The 23,990-nt window shown below is 39.9% G+C and overlaps 1 protein-coding gene across 1 annotated transcript in view; it reads right to left on the bottom strand.

Moving 5' to 3' along the window:
- Window positions 1-23,990, bottom strand: part of SMG6 (SMG6 nonsense mediated mRNA decay factor) — a 481,063-nt gene that overhangs the window by 329,440 nt on the left and 127,633 nt on the right. The window contains exon 10 of the mRNA XM_089657570.1: window positions 22,394-22,539. Coding sequence (XP_089513696.1) covers window positions 22,394-22,539 — 146 coding nt within the window. The remainder of the gene's footprint in view (window positions 1-22,393; window positions 22,540-23,990) is intronic.

Here is a 23,990-nt window from a genome sequence, read left to right as displayed (position 1 = left end):
CCACAACACACTGTAATGTACTACCAAAAATGGGCCATGTCTTTTTTGTGTTGCCATCCCATTCACATGAATGAACTGCCTTAAAGAATAAGTTCATCTTTGAAAAAAAAATGATAAAAACGCACATTTGTTTGCAGGTTAAAAAAAAAAAATAATGTGCATTTACTATTTTTTTTCTTAGGAGCCTGTAATGTACTACAGACGCGACCAGCAGATAGCGGAAGCAATGTCAGGCTCCTGCAGACTGTTAGTACACTGTCTGCCTGTACCTCCAGTACAGGCATGCATTTACTTCAGTCCAGGAAGCTCAATGAACTATGAGAGCGCTCACCAGAATCCTTGCAGTTCATTAGAACTACAAGCCAACAGCCGCAAAGTCTGATGGTACATTTTAGGAATTCATTCACAGAAATCTGACTGAATGATGCTGCCCTGTGGGCGGAGCCTCGCATGACGAGCTCTTTTCAGATTGTGACAGCAGACACGACACGGTAAGAAGAACCCCAGCCCACTGTCGCGGGGGGGAAATAGGGGTGAGAGTTGCAGGAGCGGAAACATGTTACATGTAACTTGTTCTCTAAGGTGAACTTATCCTTTAACACAAAGCACATTAACAATGCACCAGAATGCCTGAATAGCCAGCCAGTGTGACTGTAGCACTTCAATTTAATACTATATAAAGAAAAAAAAAAATACATGCATGCACCATAATGAATTGATGCGTTGTGGCATGCTACAATGCACGTGCATTGGAGCTCTGCTGCTGTCAATGCAATGGGGTGCCATTCAAAATGAATGGCACCACAATGGGCCAACACACATAGTGGACGTTACTATGTATTGCCATAACACCCATGGAAAAAGTGTCTTGGTGCTCAGTCTTTAAAATCCCAACATACACACCCTTTGGTCTTTCCCCTGTATCCTGACTCCAGAACACACACCTCATTTACCAGTGCCTCTCTAGTACACAGAGCCATCTTTGCATTTTGATCCTATTTAGCTTTTCATCTTCAGTTAGTAAACGTCCAAACCATATATTTCAATTTTAGGATTTTTTTGCCAACAGAAAGCCTCAGCCACCAGTTTCTTTATGCATATTGTTTTGCATTCAAATCAGTCTGAGCACCAAAAAAATTATAGTACCATTGTCATAAACACAAAAACACATGCATAGTCTCGGATTATCATGAGGTTTCTTGCACTACAGGAGGAAACCAGAACACGCATCTGTCTCAGAGACTGATGTGGCAAGATCTCTGGCACCTTAGGCAGCCATTGCAAGCTGGTCTCACTTCTTTTAATTCACCATTTGCACAATGCAGCCGAAGCAAAACTTTATTTCCTGGAGCAGCAGGAAAGAGACACTCCAGGAGCTTTCTGGAGACCTATCACACGCTGGAAGATACTTAAAGCGGAGGTCCAGTCAAAATAATAAAAGTCAGCAGCTACAAAAACTTCTGCTGTCCAATTCGGGTACCCCCTCGCCACCCCCTGCTCCCCAAAAGTGACAATCTTTAATGGGGAGAGGGGGACGAAGACTTAAAGTGAAACTCCGCTTTATTCAAAGTGACTGTAAAGGATCCAATGTTTTTCCCTAAAATAAAATATATAAAAAAAAAGTATACTTAATGTATACTTACCTGCTCTGTGCACTGGTATTGCACAGAGTTGCCCCAAACATCCTTTTGTGGGGTCTCCCGCCAGCCCTCTTGGCTCCTCCTCTTCTGTGTTTGTACCCATAGCAAGCTGTTTGCAATGGAGGCTTGATCCAGAGCTGGGCTGCGTGTGTCACAGCGCGGCTCAGCTCCCCCCTCACTGGAGCCAATGGCTGTTGCTGCTATCAACCTGCCCTGTGGTGAGACCAGGAAGAAAGAGCTGTGCTGCTGCAGACGGGCACAGTTCTGGATCAATACAGGACTCAGGTAAGTATCAGTTGGTGCAAGGGTTTTTTTTTTTTTTTTTTTAACCTACAGGTAATGCATTAACGTAAAAAAACCTTGTGAATTTAGAACCACTTTTAACCAACCGTTTTCTGCTCAAAATAAAATTGCGTAGACTGACCATCTGCAGTTGTATATATTTTTATGCTATCACTTCATTATGCGTGGAAGTGTTCAGTATAAAACAAGGTGTACAGGCAGCAGCCAAAGGGTATATGCGAGCACATACATCAGAATAGGAAAATAATTACATACATCTACACTTTGACCGAATGACCCAGATCGATACATAACAAAGAGTAATGGTATTTCAGAAAGAGCCAACTTTTTTTTCTAAACCAATTTTGTTTTCCTGCTAACAGGAGAGGTTACAAACAGCCTGGGTGAGAGGGGAAACCAGAACAGCTCGGAGAATTGAATACTACCTCAAATCTCAGGGAGAGGTTTATTTTATTAGTTCTTAATAAATATCTTGCAGATTTCCTCAGGAAATACAGCAGATCACATGTAAAATAGTTTGGTACTGAAGTCAACAGTGTCAACATCTGAAATCTATTAGGGCAAAGCCACAGCAGGGAGATCAGCAGGCTGAAAAACTTCACTGCGCTGAGGCGGGGATGAGAAGGGGGGTGGAGGAGGGCAGGAGGGAGAGGGGGGAATCTCACGGCCTTCCAAATTCTTCGAGAGGTAAAAAAGTCAGCCAAGGCGCAGAGAGAGAAAGAGATCCCACATCCTGCCGTGTGCTGCCAGCGATCTGAAGTACCCAGAGCAGAAAGAGGAGATTAATTCCATGTCTGGCCCCAGAGGGAAGCAGGGGGGCTGGGAGGAGAGGGCAGGGTAAGTGGTGCTGGCTGCATGCCACCCCCTCCTTTCCCTCTTCTGCCCCCCTTTCTTTAAGACATGTTTCAATGCAGACAGAAGTAAACCCCAGCAGACAGCAGCTCACAGCCTGCCAGGGCTAAGCAGCAGCTGCACCACGTCTGACTCTACTATACAGATGTTTCTTACAGCATCACTTCCACCTTCTCTCTTTTTTTTTTTTTTTTTAAAGGAGCAACACATCTGGGAAGGAGGGTGATGAGATGGAAGGTGGGGAGAGGGGTGAATGCTTTGTGGAACCTCGTTTGTTCAGGGGCCCGGAGTGGGGATGTACAGGCTGCCAACAAACTGCATCTGATGAGGATGATTAATATAGTCTGTCGCTGCAGCTTCCAGGAGCTTAAAGCCAGAGCGTCTGACATGTAGTCTGAGGAGAGGGGCTTGGGGCTACGCTGTGTGTCACTTGAGGTGGTCATCAGCCACCCCCTGGGTGACATAGCCGAGAAAACCACAAATACTCGCACTTAACACATACTGAATCAATGAGACCGACTGCCTAAGAGAATGCACATAGCAGCATGCAACAATCCTGCACTACTACTCTCAACATACTCATGTCTTCTAGGAGCCGCAGAAGAGAAATCGCATGCTAAATTACAGCAGCAGGCTAACTGTAAAATATGGTCATTAAAATATGTATTTGCTGTAATGGCTTCTTCCACACACAGATGAAAAATCTTCACTCCTAATGTCCTCACACGGCAGGAATGTGTTTTCTTTGATTGGATTTTTAAAGCTAACAAACAAAACTGTGAATTTTTCTCCTCTTCCCTTTTACAAATCCATTCATGTGTAACTACACCTTATATTGCCAACCTGAATCATTTCTGCAATCCATGTATTGCCCTGTAACATGTGGTGGTGAACAATATTGCAAGATGATTGAAGGAATGAAGAAATAATTTACTCAAAATGATTGTAGGCATTTCATCCGATCATACTGTACAAAAGTTCATGAAATAGAGATTAAAGCCCAACACCTGGCAGAAAAAAAAATATCCTTGTAGTAGTGCATCCCCAACACTGCAAGGGTTAAATGCTTGTTAAGTCTACGGGTAGGTTATGAGTATTGGGGTGTAATACTTAACTTTATTCCTTGCTCTGACTGCCTCTATGCGACTGGTTCCTATCCAAGGAACTTTTTTTTTTTGCATCTTCCCTTTACTAACGGTCCTATACACACATTAGGTAGTGAGTAAAATCCTCTTGATGGCTGTCCCTGGAACAAGTCTCCCCAATTTGAAGATTTCCCTTCACTTCCTGTACTTGTGTCAACACAAAATAATGGATTTACCCCTGCTTTAGATACCTATGACAATGGTCACTAGGACAAGTACGGAGAGCCAATTTTCCCAAAAAAGAAAAAAAAAACCTGGCATTAGATACACTTTAAACAGAACTGTAAAATCAGACTGCAAGCTCTTGCTGCAATAGCAGCCTACCTTTTTATATTTTGTGGCTGGTAAATCATGCTGGGACTTGCTGTTCCACAGCAGCCACATTTTTGTAAAATCATTTTGTAGTTGGTAGGCCAAGGTACCTGGTGATCCAGTATATGCGTCTTACTGCAGTACAGCACAAGTACACAACTGTAATCTGCTCCAGCTGCTACCCAGAGCATTTTTTTATATTTTGTTAGGAAGTGGAACAGGATATTCAGGTTTGCAGGACACTTCAGCTTAACCTTTGACAATAAGCCCTGGTTTACATAATATATGTGAATTTTATGGTATCCCTTAAATCATTCAATACAATAAGGCTATAAATAGCATAAAGATAAACTTTCCCCCAAAAAGTGTAAAAAACTGTGAATATGAATATGCGAATACCAATATTCCCAAAAGTATATATCACACAAATGTATAAAAAAAAAAAAGTCCAAAAAAAGAATAGGAAGTACAATTAAAATAAATATAATATTATAAAAAGTCACTCTGTGCCAACTTCAATCATCAATCTTCATATTCAGCCTTTCAATGGTTCAAAGATTTACATAGCTGTGACGCTGTGCGCAATTTGAAAAACGGCTTCTTAGACTGTAAGCTCCAAGGAGCAGGGCTCTCTTAACCCTCTTGTATTGAACTGTATTGTTGCTGTATTGTCTCCCCGTATATTGTAAAGCACTGAGCAAACTGTTGGCGCTATATAAATCCTGTATAATAATACTTTGAAGTCGCATTGCAAATGAGACCAAATCGCACCACTTTGAAATGGCATTTGGTATGAACCAGTGCTAAAACCTACAAGATGAATGGTTACAATGCACAGCTGCGCCTTATTCTCTGTGCATCAATTTTAACCCTCCCCACTGTTTAGAAAATATACAAACACAGAAGCATCAAGGTGAAAAGTTTCTAAAAACTGCAGTAAAATGCAAAACCAAAAACCTGCCACTAGAATTAAACTGACTCATCACTCACCATAGCCGAAAACTGACAGCTGCCCAGATGCTAAACTGAGCACTTAAGAGTGCGAGCAGTGTGAACGAGCCCTTAAGGTAAAGAAGCTCTGCCAGCAGTTTTTATACACTAAATTGAATATTTTTTTCTTTTTCTTACATATAAAAAAAAAAAAAAAAAAAAAAAAAAAAGGATGGTAAAATCCTCTCCAGCCACCTGAACATGCTGGCTGAAGTTTGTGAAGAGACAAATGTGTTTAGTATTTGCACACCGCACCTCTGCAGTGGGTACAGGGCTCATACAAGACAATTGTTTTCTATGTTCCTTAGCAGTGACTGGCATTTATTCAGTGTGAAAAAACAGCAGTCACCAGACTATGTGTGAACTTGAAAAACAAAAAGGTGTCCACAGGGGCACACAGAAAACAATGGTTTCCTATGTGTCCCATTCACACAACAGAGTGGAGGAGTGTGGAAAAATACAGACATACAGAATTTTTCTGTACCAGGGCTTTCCTGAAGTCTCCAGCTGTCTGTGCCTATGAACAGAAATGAATGAAGTATCACCTTGTGCCACTTCAATGAAGTAAAATAAATAAATACATTCAATACAATGGAAAATGCAAGCAGCGCCCCCCACAGGCTACTCTGACCATACCTCACAAGGTTATCTGTACCTTACCCCCCCAATATAAACAAAAATTTTGTTATGATAACTTAAACCTCAGAAGAAAAAAAAAATGTAAACCACGGCAGACAGGAGCACATACACTGTGCAGCCCCATTCAAGTGATCAGGTCCAGCTCGACAGGCAGTGATGGGGGAATCATTTTTGCCATACCATAGGAAAGGGGGGGTGATAAAAATGCAGCTTAATCATGTATTTCTGTCACCCAACTCAAGTATAAACAAGGCCTAAAAAGCGTGAAGAAAGATTTTGACTGACCTATGTCAAAGTAACACATGGCAGCTGTAGCCACTCTGTATATTCTTACAGAGAGCCAAGGTCAGAATACAATGAACAGGCAAGAAGGGTTCTTCCATCTATGGTACCTTATTTATGTGGAGAGGCCTTTTTTCCCCAATTTTTTTTTTTAAATAAATAAAAACTAAGAGAGAAACCGTGTATGTTCAAAGCTTTGGTGTTGTAGCGCAGAAAAGCTGCAGTGTCTGCAACCCTTTAAGTGTAGATGAGCCTAAAAAGTAATAAAACTTTAAACTCCTTCTGCAACAGGTGCCTTTATTCTGAACATAAGTGAACACTTCCGAGCCAATCACTAAGGAGTCTCTGACAGGTATACTTTCATATTTTGGTAGCTATAAGAAAATCACAACTGCAGAATAAAATGCAAAGGGCGAATCCTAACATTACATGACAAAAAGGCTTGGGTAACAAAATATATCAAAGAAAAAAAAAAGTCCATTTCCTGCAGGATTTAAGCTTGAAAGCAATGAGAGAGGAAACCACAGGTCAATTTCATCTCTCTCACCTGCAATTACAAAAAACTGAAACAACCACACAAAGCACCAACAGGAAAAAAACAGCCAGTAACTGTACAGCTGCTTGGTACAACTCTCACCACGGAATCACAGTTCTGATCAGAACTGTTGTAACACAAACATTGGAGGCATAGACCCTCCTGATAAGAAATGTTTCAGGGGAGAAATAGCCAACACCACACATGCCATCTGAAGTCTATATATGTCAGATGCTTAATTGGGTGCAGTGTTGGAAGCTGTGTTCCCTCACTGCCATCTAAAGAAACATTAACTCCTCCTTTTCTGGCTGTGATTAAAACCTTAAAGTAGAACGCTTTTTTACACTGCTGCACTGCGGTTTGGCCACAACGCTGGTATAACCACAGTTTTCATGCATTTTAACCCACATTTCACCTAGACAATCTACTAGATGCATTTTTGGTGTGTTTTCTGAATGCGCACCAAAGAAGCAGCATTCAGGACAGCAAAATATACGGGTTAATGGAACAAAAACTGCAGGTACATCTGCTCTGCAGCCAAACCACAGCAGAGCAGTGTAAAACCTTAACTGAAGGCAATTTTTTTCTGGATAGAGAGTGTTGAGTCTTTATGCAGACTATGAAAAGAAAAAAAAAAAAGGAGGAAGGGGACACTAGTTTGGGTGACCCTGGTGACAACAGAAGTAATGGGAAATCCCCCAAATGAGATAAATGGCACACAAAATACTGACATGGGTATAACCCAATAATACTCACTCTATCCAAAAAAAAAAAAGTTTTGGCTTGAGTTCTGCTTTAAAGTTCTCATTCCCCCAGGAGATGATTATCCATTCCTGTGAAAAATCTACCAGGGCCTAGGTGAGAATCCCATGGGTCAAGGTGCCACATTTTTGGAGCCTAGATTATTAGTGAATGTATTTACTGCATACATCAAGAGTTTTTTGAATCTCACAGTACTAGAGAATTGATAGCCTGAGACCATATAAAACGGACACTATGGGGTTTATTTACTAAAGCTGGAGAGTGCAAAATCAGACTCACTTCTGCATAGAAACCAATCAGCTTCCAGGTTTCATTGCCAAAGCTTCATTGAACAAGCTGAGGTTAGAGGCTGATTGGTTTCTATGCAGAAGGGAGTCTGATTTTGGACTCTCCAGCTTTAGTAAATAAACCCCTATGGGCCACAACATGAAAAAACCTAAACAGTTCAGGTCTAGAGAGGGTAACACTGAAAAGGTAAAGGACTCATGTAGGATTTTATTTTCAAAATACAGCAAAATAAAAGGAGTCGTACAGCACATCAGCAGGAAACATGAAAAGGTCAGCAGCCACCTCTATAACTTAGGAGGGCAGGACATCTTTCCATGGGAGTCATGGTCAAAAGTAAATTGCAAGTGGGGGATTAATGCCTGGCAAGCTAGATTTCATGCATGCTAAAACAATGTTTTGAGAATAATTCCAAGTTTAATCCCTGTTAATCTGCACTATATGGTAACTTGATCAACACCTCCTATTAGTACCATTCCTCAAAGAAAAAATGTAAGAAAAACTATGAAGAAAAAATTAAAATTACAAACCAAAAATATGTAATTTGTTTTAAGACCGCTTTTAAAATTAGAATCAAAATGTAATGGTAATGTGCAGTTATATAGCAAAGCGGAAAGCGTATTGGTCTGCCGATAAAATATATAAAGACCACAAGCTGTGGACAGAACATGAAGCGACTGTCCTGTTAATGTATTACCCACCAAAACCTTTTCATACACCGTATCTTTCCCACAGAGCATAACTATATATAATAAATATGAACCCCAAACCACGTTAGAGTAAACTATATGCTTTGAGGGACGATTTCCACAATGCACGTTCTTACTGTCCAGACCCAATTTTCTCACGGCACTGAAAATAGTTATTTATAAAGGTTCCTAATTGCAGTTTATAAGTTGTATTTATGTACAACATTTGGCTGTTTGCTTTGCTTTTGCTATAGAAAATACAGAGATAACCTACCAGTACATTTTTTGTTTGAGGGAATCGCCATCCAGGAAAAAAAAACTTCTTAAAAAGTAGATATTTTTAGTTATAATTGTAATATTATTTTAATAATATTTTAATGTATTTGATATATTTCCATGTAAACCAGCTAGTGATCATCTTTGAAAAACTAATTAGCATTCCTCACTTAATAGCTGCTGAGATAAGTTCAGTTAACTTATAGGGGTTTATTTACTAAAGCTGGAGAGTCCAAAATCAGACTCCCTTCTGCATAGAAACCAATCAGCTTCCAGGTTTCATTGCCAAAGCTTCATTGAACAAGCTGAGGTTAGAAGCTGATTGGTTTCTATGCAGAAGGGAGTCTGATTTTGGACTCTCCAGCTTTAGTAAATAAACCCCATAGTGTCAACTTTCTTCAGTCAAGTCAGATCCAACCAAAAAGGCAAGAATGCTAAAGGCACAGCAAATGTGCAGTACTACTAATAAGCACAGCCTACACATATAATGAGCAAATGTGGGCTCTGAACTAACTTTCAAAACAAAAGCTGGCACTTAAGTTGAATAACCTAAATTCAACTCAAGTGAATAGTCTGGAGGTTTATAAAATCTGATTTTTGTTTTCTCCTCTGCTTTATCTATGGAGAAAGCCAAACTATCCACCCAGGCTGATCATCAAATATGTCTGCCTCTGTTCATCTCTATTACAACATGTGTGGTGTTGGGATGGTTAGTAGAAATTTTTGCACAATCAACAGTTATTTTCTGTATTTGTGAAAAAATGTTTTTCGCAAAAAAAAAAAAAATTACACAAAACAGACAAATGCAGCAATCACATCGAAGAACTGCTAAGCTGCAATATAATACAGCTTTGTTTTTAGGTTTAGTTAATCTTTAATAAGTTGTGTTGGCCTCTTTAGCACTTAGGAAAGCTTGCAGTCTTTTATGACAGTTGGGAATGAGGTCGTTTCCACATTGTTCTTGGCAAAAAGGCTCCAGGTCCTGTAAATTCTTGGTCATCTACCATGAACCTGAGGTCAGAGACCTCCCCAAAGAGACCTTATTGCACCTCTCAAAAACATGGCATTTATGTTTTCTAGATATAAACTTAAATTTTGCACTCATCGCTTCAGATGATTTTATTCCAAATTTTTTAAAACTTCTCTAGGTATTGTCTGGAATATTGTGGGCAGTTTTTTGGTGTTGGTGCAACAAATCTGGCTAATATTTTAATAAATTTAGCCAGGAATATGTACCTTTATGAGCACAATCATATGTTGACTGGCATCCCATTCATTTTTAAGGCAGATACCAAATGAAGCAGCTCAATGTGGGCCATAAGCATGCCCTCGGCAGCTTGGACAGGGTTAAGCGATTTGATTTTTTATATAATAAGCTAAAAATTTTGCCTTCTATCATTCATGAGTTCAAAGGCATTGGAAAGCTTAGCAACATTAAAAAGGTTATCTCCAGTTTCGTAGAAAAAAAAAAAAAATTACAAATATTGCATTTTTAGTTGCTACACATGCCATACTGTAATTGAATGTTCCTAAATCGAAACTTCACCCAAAAGGGGAAGTTCTGCTTTCTGCCTCTTCTCCCCCATTTCTTCTTTTTGCACATTATTTTTTTGGGGGGAAGCCCCCCCCCCCCCCACCTTCCTGCCAGCAGCTTTCTGGGGTATGTCACAGGTCCCAGAAAGCAGCGGGATCATTCACAAAAGGGCAGTGTGGCTCGCACATGCACAGCGGGAAGCTGGCTTTGAAGTCAAAAGAAGTCACAACTGGCTTCCTACACTAAAGATGACTGTGCTGGGAACCCAAAGACTAGCAAAAAAAACTAGCTTAGGTGAGGACGGTGCTGTATTCCTGGACAGGCAAGTGTCCTTTTATTAAAAGTCAGCAACTACAGGATTTGTAGCTGCTGATTTTAATTTATTTATTTTTTCAGACTTATGAAAAGGAAAGGTCACTTTTAATCTGCAGTGCTGAAGCAAAATTCAATGCAATATGGCAACCTGGAGAAATTCTGTACACCGTTGGTGTACAAAAAATCCCAGAAATACCATTTCCCGCTTGTGTGATTGGCTCATTGATTTAGCCAGAATTGTGAACTAAGACACCAAGTCAGATTTTAGTCATCCTTTCCTCATTAGAAGACTGCAAGTGCATTGGCTGACTTGAAAAAGAAAAAGAAAAAAAAAAAAAAGTCACTCCCACTCTGAATTAGTATAAAAAAACAAAAATTCACAAATTTATCTTCATATCGGAAACAGGTAGGATTTTGGAACAAAGTTTAAACTCTTTGAAATGTACATAAATCACTAAGAGGGAAACATTTTATTTCTCAGCAAAAGTGGAGTTTCACTTTAATGTTATTTACTCCAAATCTGAAGTTATAATTTTTTTCATGCTGCCATTCCACTCACTCTTCTCTACTGAAATACCTGACATACCTCTCTCACCTGACATTTGTGACAAAGCAATTTTTAACTCCTCAACTGTCTTTGGTGAGTAAAGCCCAAGAAATTAGCTTTAAGATCCTCACCCATTGGTATTGATGTCCTAGTATAGTTCACCAAACATAAGTGTCTATGTCAGATCTTTGCTAGAGATGTCAAAACATTTTCAGGCACCATGTTACATATTCGGTGGTCCTGCACCCCTACCAAGAAATTTTGGGACATAAGCCTTGTGACTTAAACCAGGATTACAGGAACCACTGTCCCCAATACGTCCCAAATTACACTACATTCCATGTTAAAGGCCTTTTAAACATGCTTAACCCCCCCCCCCCCCAAAAAAAAAACAATAGAAAAAAAAAACCACACTCTTCAACATTTCCTCACTGCAGCCCACAACATGATCTCACAACACTGGCTTTTATCCAAGGCTCTATCTTAGAATGGGTTTCTGAATTAGATGCCATCTCCAGAAAGGGACTCTGCTGGGCCCAAGAAAAAAGATTCCTATACCCAGATTTGGGCAGCAAAGACTATTACCTGGGACTTTCAAGATGTTTGTGCCTACCTTTCAGTTAAGAAAATCTTTTTTCCTTCTGACTGTGGTGATGATTGGGAAGAGCTTACCAATAACTCTTATTGCTTCCCCTCTAGGATCAACCTTTCCCTTATCCTTGCCCCCTGCACCCCAACCATTCCCCTATTCTGTCCAGTCTTATCTCTATCCCCCCCCCCCCAGCTTTCCCCTATTCATCTGCTTATTACTTTATGCCATTTAAACCACCATCTTCCATATATACTGCCTTTACAGTTATGAGCATGCAGACTCCAACCTCTATTAACCTAAGGCCATATGTGTACCAGAAAGCTGAAAATCACAAACACACACACGGCAGAGCTGGTCAGTGCAAGATGTTAGGGTGTGCCCAGGCACATTTGGCACACCCCCTGTGCACGCCTATGCTTAAGGCCCCCGCTTTCCCATACATACTTTTTGAGAAACTGTTCACTGTCTTTCACTATATACCTACCAACCCGCTGTTTCTATCGCTGTTGTATTGCTGTGTGCCTTTATTTGTATTGCTGTGTGTTATTTGTACCTACCCCCTTCCTTATAATCTGTATCCCTTGTTTTTCTATATCTAAAAATCAATAAAACAAAGACTGAAAAAAAAGAAAAATGTTTTAAAAAAAGTATATTTTTTTTAAAACTAATGATTTTTATAAGAATATTGGAGTAAATTTACAGTTTCCTTCAAATTTGGGAATTTCCCAATTCACCAGTAATTATTCCATAAACTCACTGGTCTTGTGCAACAAGCTTTAGTTACCTAGAATACATTTCCTGGAATGCTCTCGCCTTATGTCACACAGCCAAGTACCTGTAATCTGGCAGTGAAGCAATATATGTGCTCCTGCCAGCATAGGTTGCCGCCAGCAGAACGTAAGTAATGTTAATTATTAAAAATACCAACACAAACTCATCCAGCTAACATTCCTTGAAATCACTGCTTCTGACAAGTCAGGATTATTACATACTGTTTAAAGATTCATTGTTGAAATATGTTTTGATGTTTTACCTGCCAGAGGATTTGTAACTTTCAACAGCCGTGTTTGTGGTACACATACCAGCACCAGTCAGTATGAGAATGCACTATTTTCTGGTTTAGCATTAGCACCATTATAGGTCAGCACCTGGCTCACTGGACAGAGGTAATAATTCTTAATCAGCACCTATATGGGACACCTGTCTGGCTGTGGAAAATTGTTCCACAGAATTACACCTCCTTGGGCAGGTAAACCCATAAACATACATGCATGCATAAGTCATTTTAGAAGCTCTTTAACACCTGGCACTTTCCGGAAAACATGGATCTCTTTCTAAGTCCTCCATCATGCTTTAAGTAGAACCTAGTAGTAAGGAAGGGTTATATGACACCCTGTCAACACCCCCCCCCCCCCTATAACCATTGGAGAGATTTCCCTTCACTTCCTGGTTGTCACTGAAAGATTTTTCCTTCATTGCTGTTCTGGCGACAGCCCAAATTTGTAGATTTTCTTTTACCTTTCATCTTGGGTCATAAAGGGTAAACCAGACAGACAGTGAATCTCCCTAAAGGGAGCATAGACAGCAATAAAAATGTGACAGATGTTCTAATCCCTTTCTACACTATCCAAAACTGATAAATTGTTTGCCTTTAGTTACACTCTAAAATTTAGCTCATGAATGAACAGTGTAGGAAAACATTGCCCTTTTTTGCTCCATTACTTAAAACGTAAATAAAGCTAACTTTTGTTCGTTTTGGATAGAATGTGCAAGGATTAGAGCCTATTTTTACTTCTGTCAGTATCCCCATTGGAGAGATTTACCTTATGTCCTGATGACCAGTATCACTGGAAATTAATGTATGGTAAATCCAAGTTTTTGGAACTGTCCCAGCAACAGGAGAAACCTGTCCTGGTGACAGCTGTCTTGGGGCTCTTGGACATAGAGAGTTTGGGCAGTCAGCATTAAATCCCAGCATTTTCGAACAACCGAGGACCACATGTGCAACATTAAGACCCACTGGCAGCAGCCTGTCAAAATGTATGAAATGCACAGTAGCTGGACTATATACTAAGCAGTACTTGTGTTTAATCTCATATGCATTCAGGTAAGTATGCGGTGAAAGCCAAATTCCTGCATATGGTATAGAATGTTCCTGAATGCATACATTCCTAAACGAGAGTATCACTCAGTACAGCATTGAGCTGCCATATATCAGCTTGCTGGCACTGCCGCTAAATAATACACTCGTGCCTCCAGGGCACCTGAATAAAGCTAGAATGTGGCACAGATTGGCCAAACTGCCCATGGACATATAGCCCAGAGGGGATATCTCTTAGCTTTGAAGAAATCTTGTTCCTTTTCTCTGGACAGGAAATGAAGGGAAATTTCCCCAACAGAACACAGACAGCAAATCAAGAAATACTGCCAGGGGTCATAATCATGCCTTACTTTATTCAAAAGTAAATAAGAAATTTCTGCTTTGCATTCATAGCTAGTTTAGTTGCATCATGCGAAGGAAAATAAAACATGCAATTCGACCACACTTTTTTGCACTGCAACTGAGCTCTGTAAATTACGTACAAAACATTTATATGCTGTATTATTTAACAAAAAAGTCTAACACTGTATTTTTTAAAGTCCGGATCATAATAAATAGCTCAAAACTAAGCACAAATCCACTATACTAGCCTTTTAAATTGTGGCTGCTAGATTGGATTATATGGGTTTTGAATACTCAGAAAATGTGTCCAAGCTCTGGCTAACCATCAATTTTAACTGACCCCAATTTTGCCCGTTTCATTCCTTTGAATCCTCCAGACATAATCTTTCAATTGTTTTTGTTCCAAAAATGCAACAAACGTGCTTTATAAATATTTTTTCTTTAAAAATTAAAAAAAAACAAAAAAAAAACATGACAATGGCACAAAGACAAAAATGTATCTTTATTACTGGGGCCACTATGGAGCGATTTCGCAGTGCTGAAAGAATTCTATCATAAGACAGCTCTGAAAATCACTCCAAGCAGCTGTATTTTCTCCTTGTGCAGAGGAAGCCAAATGCCAGCACTGGTATTCATGTGACCGAGAGCAGCTCCGTATCATGCTTCAAATCAAGGCAGCCATAATGACACACAGTGCTCAGAGCTAACAAAGAAGTAAAACAGACACTCCATACATGACAGTCTGAGGATTAAAACTTGGAAAAATAAGAACCAGAGAGGAGTTGCCCACTCAAGCTGTGCTCATGTCTGCCTAATCATGACAGGAAAATGACAAACCTGCTTCCCTTGCTTTCCTCATCCCCTAGATGCACCAGAGGAAAAAGTTCACAGTCATTAATCCTTGACTAAAATTAGGGAGTTACGAGCTGCAATGAAAAAGTACAATTACCATGACTAGTCTGCATGCACCAACCAGGAAAATAAAGAAGGCATATCCATGCGTGAGTCCTACAGTGGGTCTGGTACCCAAAATGTATAGCAGGTAATGGGCAGAAAAAAAATGAATCTGTCAGTAGTGCCACTACCACCTGATTTAATATCTAGGCCTGGTTTCTAAACAATTATAACAACAAGTCCATGGTAAACGTGCGTTTACACTAGGAACGTTGGTACAAATCTGTGCAGCATAAAATTCCTAACGCCCAAGTGCAGCCAAAATAAAAAAAAACAGAAAAATCAGCATAACTTACAGTCAGTAGGACGTGCCACTTGTACTAAGGACTCTTCTTTTAGGCGAAATCCTCCTCCATCCACACAATGCAAAATTCAGTTGTTGTTTTTTCCCAATTTCTAGTACATCTATAGAGCCAACATATCCCAGCACAAAACAGGGATCCCCATTCATATCAGTCATTTGATATTCAGCCACATCAATACACACAGAGAAGTCTGCACAGAGCTTAAAGCAGTATTAAATCCAAAACAGAAATTTAATATATTGTATTAGATGTGGTAGCTGCATTCGTTCTTTTTAGGCTTTTTTCCCCATTTTCACCTGGTAATCTGGTCAGTAACACACCTTCTGTATTACAGTGCCTCCACTCTGGATGAAGGAGCACAGGGCACATTTGGGCAGCAGCATTGTTAATCTGGGGGGAGGGAAGTGTCAGATGTACTAGCAGATTTAAATACACTAGCAGTTACAGCAAACAGTCTATTTTCTTTTGAGATAAAGATTTTACATAAATAAAAGCTAATCACTGTAAGCACCCATTAGTGGTAAATAGTTTCTCTTATCTCTAACTACTACATCTGCAGGAGAGCTTACTGGCTGGATCACCAGTTGAAAATAGAAGAAAGCAAGCCTAAAAATGAAACCTAATGTAACCATCACATCTAAGAATTGGTAAGTTGCAATATGTTTGCTCTTCGGCTTATTATCACTTTAGGACAAAATGTTGGGCATTCCCAGCACTGTAAAACAGACAAAAGATAAGTACCTCCGATGTAGAGATTGAATCCAAATCTTTATTCCTCTGGTTAAGGATCCATGCAAACTAGCTCTTTTTTAAGCTCAAAAAACTCTGGCTAAAAAAAATTTAAAAAAAGCTGATACAGTGTCTAGGAGCATTTTTACAGTACATGTAGGGGGAAAAAAAAAGCTAAAAAAATAATAATCACGCTGTTAGGAGCGTTTTGGTAATGTTTAGGAGCATTTAGCAGGTTTTTTTATGCTGGAAAAATGCTCCAAAAAAAAAAAAAAAAACTACAAATTTTTTTTTTCTGCTCCTAGACGCTTCTGTACATCAGAGGTGCTGATCACATGTATATTTTATGTTTATAGTGTGGAAAAGCACTGTTAAAGTGATTGCAAAACCTCACCTAAACCCATTCAGTGTAAAATAGAAATGAAAGGCAAAACATTTGTGTATACATATTAAAAAAATCATTATAAAATCTTTTTTACTCTTTTTTTTTTTTAATAAGTGATCACATATCTTCTGTTCTCAGCTGCATAAGAGCTGGTGGAGGAGAATCAGAAGTACACTGATCTTCCCAGCAAAAGGCTGTGCAGGTAGGATGTAACAAGACACGTCTCATCATGGGTAGAGAGCAGGCTGAGTTCCCAGCACAGCTAGAGGTCAGACTACACTTTGCTCTCCTGCCTAGTGTGGTCAGCTTTTAATATGAAAGCAGAGGGATTGGCAGGAAAACCAGGGATTTCACACAAAGGAAGCAATACAAAAAGAGAACAGGATACTTTTTCATAAAAATATATGGTACAGCAGGCACATATCAAGAATATGAAATTTCGGGTTTGCATATTCTTTAAGTTCACTAAAGTCAGTTTTTCATCTTTGGTGTTGTACAGCCCAAGGGTGGTAAACAATTACAGGAAGGAATGCGGTGTTTCAATTTTTAAAACGCTGAAACTGTTCACTGATCACAGTAGGCAGCCATTCCTACTAATCTGTCATTTTGGGAATTCACTGGAATGGTCCATCACAATATAAATATTACAGATGCAGGTAAAGAGTATAGAACAAATGTGCTAAAGTCCCTGCAATGCCCATAGGGTAATGTTTTGCCCTGAACAAAACTGAAGTTTTACTTAAAAGTCACAAAAGCTCTCACTCTATCCTTAAATGTTACCAAGAAGCTAATATCTTGCACAAATGCTAGGATTACAAGAAATGCACATAATAGAGATAAGGGGTTGTATGTGTGCACAGTTCATAAAGAACATGGGAGTATATCACAGATGGATAATCACTGGCTCATTTGTCCACAACGAAAAAAAAATGCAATTTACTGCTAATATGAATTCTTGTGTGCTATACAGATATATTCAACAGGTCTACTTTGGCAGCTAGCTGCAAAAGTGCAGACAGTAAACACCAGCTACTGCTAAGTAGCTGGCAGTGCTACTGGGAACGGCTGTTAGAGTAACATTAGCATCTACACACGTTTGTGCATGCGCGGAGGATTACACACCAATTATCTCACGCTCTTAAATCTCTCGGCATTGGGCTCTCATTTCAGAGCTGCTAACAGGAGGGCACAGTGAGGAATCCAGAGTATGAAATCAAGGGAAACTAAAAGGCGGAAAAAAAACAACCATTGCCAAGATGAAATGTATGTGTTACAATTACATGCTTCAACAATATAAATAAATAGGATCGTGTTTAATGGTAATCGACAAACAAAAATATAGTATGTTTTAATTTTTAAAAAATGCCCACCTTTGTGGTCTCATCTGAAGAAGAAACAAACTGGTAGTTAGAATTGTAACAAAGCCAGTGAATTAATTCTGTGAACACAGACTTCCACCATCACTTCCTTTGTCATTTAATGGTGTACATGAAACAGAATATTTTACCAACAAATAAAGGACATGATGGAAGTCTAAATATTCTATAAAAGCCAGGGAGCCCTATATTTTTTCATTGCTTTCTTTTTTAGAGTATTTACATCCATATCTAATCACACACAGAGCAGCAAAGAAGATAGAGAAGATGGTTAAAGCTGAACCCTGGGATCAAATACTCTGCTTAAGAGGCACTGTACACTTTTAAACTTTGTTCTTTTAACTAGGTTATAATCCCTGTGTTGTTTGCTTTTCTATGTAATGATGGGCTTACATGTCGCAGTTGCAGTTTGTAGTGTCATGGCTACTTGATTCTCCTATCCCCATCCAATAATGCAACTATTTTCCTTTTATACCAGCGGGACCAGAAACATCTTATCTGGGCCACATGCATGCGTAGCCAATTCTCTGTGTTGAATCACAAATGTGCTCTAATTTTATGAAACAAACATCAAGCATGGTAAGCCATGTAATTGGATTCAACTGCACAAGTACTACACGAAGACTTCGGTATTGTGGGATATGTAGTGCTTGTGCAGGAAATACTGGCTGTTCGACTACAGAGAGAGGTCATGCATTTATCTATGCAGTGCCATTCCGCATGCCTCATATTTCAAACAGAATTTACTGAATGTGATGATACTCTACATTAGACTCTGAATATAGACCAACAAAATGACACCATGAAATTACATGATCATTCCATCACATCCTTTGCAGTTGAAAAGCACAAGGTGCAGGAAGGAGAAAGGTTTAGAATGCCATCAACTATATTTCTTAATGTCTGTGGAGATACAAATCCTCTGTGTGCACCAAATGCCTCTGCAAACCCAATTAAAACATTGAAAAAGTAGTAGTGACATCACCACTGTCCTGTACATAATTACTGCAGACAGCAGAGCTGTGGGAGGGACCCAGCAGGGTCACCCGTTAGAGGCTGCTAAAAGAAAACTACAAGAGAGGGCGCATACAAGACCAGTTACCCTGCAGAAAGAGAGCGAGCAGCAGTGACTGGTCATTAATATAGGAAGCACCTGCACAGAGGCAAAGTTTCATTCTAATCTAGATCATTATTTCACAGGCCTGGAAGAAATACACAAAGTACACAAAATTCAAGTAACAATACAAATGCCTTTTTGGATTTAGCCAATATTTGCTCATTCCGGAGTTCAGCTTTAATACCAATGATGTTAGTATGAGCTCAAATGCACACATGCTTTCCCAAGTACAGTTCACCTTATGAATGGAACGCAGAGCATGTAATGTTCAATGAACTCTGTGTTGGAACAACCCATAGATCCCTGGATATACTAAGTGAACACCAAACCAAAGTAAATAAGAACTGGATTTGTGTATTCCATAAATGAAGTTTTATCTTGGAAAAAAAAAGCAGCACATAAGCTGCGTGTACATATTTTCTTTATCATGTTGTGACTAAAAAAATAAAATGCTGTATATGAACATTTCATATTCGTCACTTCCAACCAGCAAACTTGCAATCTATTCAGTTCTTTCGTCTTGCCTAGTTATTTTACTGCCAAGCACTGGACAGGCTAATCTGATCTGCGATTCACAATAAATCCGAAGGCTCCATATGATGTTTCAGTTGGACAGCGAAATTAAAATACTATAGAAAAGTGAGTTTCTTTTAATTTTTGAAGCAACATAGCAAGCACTAAGGTGAAAAAATTATGGAAAAAAGTCACAACTTATAAATATGTAAAGCTCACAAACGTACAATCCTTGTCTAATCATCACTAAAAATTGTCACTTTTTTTTTTCCCACTACCAATACACTGCCCTCACACTATTATTCCTCCTTAGTAGTTAAGGAGCAGTTTATCCAAAAGAAAATTGTTCATATTTCTTAGAACTTATGATGTCTCTACAGTTAGTGGCCATGCCTGGTTGAGTGGAGCCAGTCAGATATCATTGTGTGAGCAATAATTCACGTTAAAATAGAACCACAACATAAATGCAGCTGCAAGTACCTGCAGTGTCAGCCCACACACATATACAGTGAAGGAAATAAGTATTTGATCCCCTGTCGATTTTGAATGTTTGCCCACTCACAAAGAAATGATTATTCTAAAAAGCGAATAATGGGTATATTGTAACACTGAGAGACAGAATAGCAACAAAAAATTCTGAAGAAATGCATGTCTAACAAATTATGCACGGATTTGCATGTTCATAAGGGAAATAAGTATTTGATCCCCTTCACAAAACATGACTTAGTACTTGGTGACAAATCCCTTGTTGGCAATCACAGAGGTCAGACGTTTCCTGTAGATGGCCACCAGGTTTTCACACATCTCAGGAGGGATTTTGTCCCACTCCTCTTGGCAGATCCTCTCCAAGTCATTAAGGTTTGGTGGCTGACGTTTGGCAACTTGAACTTTCAGCTCCCTCCACAGATGTTTAATCGGATTAAGGTCTGGAGACTGGCTAGGCCACTCCAGGACCTTAATGTGCTTCTTCTTGAGCCACTCCTTTGTTGCCTTGGCCATGTGTTTTGGGTCAATGTCATGCTGGAACACCCATCCACGACCCATTTTCAATGCCCTGGCTGAGGGAAGAAGGTTCTCACCCACGATTTGACAGTATATTGCCCCGTCCATCGTCCCTTTGATGCGGTGCAGTTGTCCTGTCCCCTTAGCAGAAAAACACTCCCAAATCAGAATGTTTCCACCACCATGTTTGAGTTAGGATGGTGTTCTTGGGGTCATAAGCAGCATTCCTCCTCCTCCAACTCCTCCATCAACTTAACGATGAGTTAAGTTGATGCCAAAGAGCTCAATTTTGGTCTCATCTGACCACAACACTTTCAACCACTCCTCCTCTGCATCATTCAGATGTTCAGTGGCAAACTTCAGACAAGCTTGAGCATGTTCTTTCTTGAGCAGAGGGACCTTGCGGGCACTGCAGGATTTCAGTCCTTGTCAGCGTAGTGTGTTACCGATTGTTTTCTTAGTGACTGTGGTCCCAGCTGCCTGGAGATCATTGACAAGATCCTCACGTGTAGTTCTGGGATGATTCCTCACTGTTCTCATGATCATTGACACTCCATGAGGTGAGATCTTGCATGGTGCATCAGACCTAGGGAGACTGACAGTTGTTTTGTGTTTCTTCCATTTGCGAATGATTGCACCAACTGTTGTCACCTTCTCACCAAGCTGCTTGGCGATAGTTTGGTAGCCCAGTCCAGCCTTGTGTAGGTCTACAATCTTGTCCCTGACATCCTTGGACAGCTCTTTGCCATGGTGGAGAGTTTGGCATCTGATTGTTTGATTGCTCCTGTGGACAGGTGTCTTTTATACAGGTAACAAAAGGAGATTAGCAGCACTCCCTTTAAGAGACTGCTTCTAATCTCAACTTGTTACCTGTATGAGACACCTGGTAGTCAGAAATCCTGCTGAATGATAGGGGATCAAATACTTATTTCCCTCATGAACATGCAAATCAGTGCATAATTTGTTAAACATGCATTTCTTTTGAATTTTTTGTTGCTATTCTGTCTCTCAGTGTTACAATACACCTACCATTTGATTTTTAGACTGATCATTTCTTTGTGAGTGGGCAAACATTCAAAATCAGCAAGGGATCAAATACTTATTTCCTTCACTGTAATGTGTAAGCACACAACACAGTTATTGGGCAAATTAACTTGTTCCAAGTCTAATTTTCTTTTCATCAATTAGAAGTTGCATTCTAGGTCTTTGACTTTATAGGCCATCAAACAAGTTCAACAATACTGAAAAGCCAGGAGAGTCGATGCCAAAGTATAAGCATAGCACTGACAAAAATGTGCAGTAACTGGGAGATCTCTATTTTCCTGCACATGATCTGGATGTCACCTCTTTAGATAACCAAAAAAAAAAAAGGCCTTTCATGCCCTCGAGGCCAGGACAGACAGCCTAATCTATTTTGTCACCACCCTCAGAAGTGCCATACCTAAAAATAATAAACATTCAATTGCAGAGTCTTTTTACTGTGCTGTATTACATGCTGCAGAAGTTCATACAACATTTTTCCCCCTTATGTTGGCTCTGCTATTACAGGTCAGTTGTAATCCTCAAAGAAATAAAATTCAATAGGATGCACGCTACATAGGGCCATATACACATAGTCCCTTTCAAAATCTGAGAAGTCCTGAAAAAGAAAACCGCAAATGCTCCTCTGCATTGGCAGCTACAAGTGTAAATCCCCCTACAGGCAATAATTTGCCTAGACGGTTGTACACAGCACCTGTGGCTCCCTAAGCAAGAGAAAGCACTGGAAATTTTACGCCAAGGATTTAAATCACCAAGTAAAAGACTATGTATGAGGCTTACGCCAGTTCTTCCACCATGTAAATTTCACATAAAGAGTAAGGATTTTGTACCTTTTTTTTGACAGTTGTTCACAGAAAACATGTTGATGGCCATGAGCTGCAACATCCTTGTGCTGCCTATAGGGGATGGACTATGCTGGAGCAAGACCTGGAATTCCATTAAAACCTTCTCAGCAACCACATGGAACGTTTCCATTCTATAACAAAAGAAGATTCAAACATCACTCAAAACGAACAGATCATAATATTCGTACCTGTATAACAATTCCAAAAGGCTGGAAGATGTAAATATATCTTGAAATCAATCTATGTTTACATAAATACAGTTGTGGCCAAAATTATTCAACCCCCAATGCTGTAAAGGGGTTTAGGGACTATAGTGTACATTTGGAATTGTATTCAGAATCAAATCCTACAAGGACGTTGTAACTACCCAAATGCAACTAAAATGACATCAATTGTTTATGTAATACAGTAGTAAATGGTTCTTATGTGGTTTCTTCATTGCCACAATTATTCAACCCCTTAAAGACTACCACTCTGAAGAACAGAGGTTCATACAGGTGCTTTCCATCAGGTATTGAAAACACCTGTGGATGTCACCGAGCAGCAATCAAGCATAATAAGCACCAATTAGGCAGCTTTAAAATGACTGTGATACTCAGCTCCTTCTAGACATTTACTGGTGTGGTTACAAACATGGTGAAGGCAAGAGAATGGTCCAGGAAGACAAGAGAAGAGGTGATTTCTCTTCACAGGAAGGGCAATGGCTATAAGAAGATTGCAAAGATGTTAAACATACCAAGAGACACCTTAGGAAGCATCATTCGCAAATTCAAGGCAAAGGGCACTGTTGAAACGCTACCTGGTCGTGGCAGAAAGAAGATGCTGACTTCGACTGCTGTGCGCTACCTGAAGCGTAGAGTGGAGAGAAGTCCCCGTGTGACTGCTGAGGAACTGAGAAAAGATTTGTCAGATGTGGGTACAGAAGTTTCAGCCCAGACAATAAGACGCACACTGCGTAATGAAGGCCTCCGTGCCAGAACTCCCAGGCGTACCCCCTTGCTGTCTCCAAAGAATAAGAAGAGTCGACTGCAGTATGCCAAAAGCCATGTGGACAAACCACAAAAGTTGTGGGATAGTGTTCTGTGGACTGATGAAACAAAATTAGAACTGTTTGGGCCCATGGATCAACGCTATGTTTGGAGGAGGAAGAACAAGGCCTATGATGAAAAGAACACCTTGCCTACTGTGAAGCATGGTGGAGGGTCAATCATGCTTTGGGGCTGTTTTGCTTCTGCAGGTACAGGGAAGCTTCAGCGTGTGCAAGGTACCATGAATTCTCTTCAGTACCAGGAGATATTGGATGGAAACGTGATGCAGTCCGTCACACACCTGAGGCTTGGGAGACGTTGGACCTTTCAACAGGACAATGATCCCAAGCATACCTCCAAGTCCACTAGAGCATGGTTGCAGAGGAAAGGCTGGAACATTTTGGAGTGGCCATCGCAGTCACCAGACTTAAATCCGATTGAGAACCTCTGGTGGGACTTAAAGAAAGCAGTTGCAGTGCGCAAGCCTAAGAATGTGACTGAACTGGAGGCCTTTGCCCATGAAGAATGGGCGAAGATACCCGTAGATCGCTGCA

The sequence above is a fragment of the Staurois parvus genome, unplaced genomic scaffold (genome assembly GCF_062004578.1).
Source record: "Staurois parvus isolate SC_StPar_1 unplaced genomic scaffold, SC_StPar_1.0 ptg000029l, whole genome shotgun sequence".
Taxonomy (NCBI): domain Eukaryota; kingdom Metazoa; phylum Chordata; class Amphibia; order Anura; family Ranidae; genus Staurois; species Staurois parvus.
This window is presented reverse-complemented; position numbering and strand designations above follow the sequence as displayed.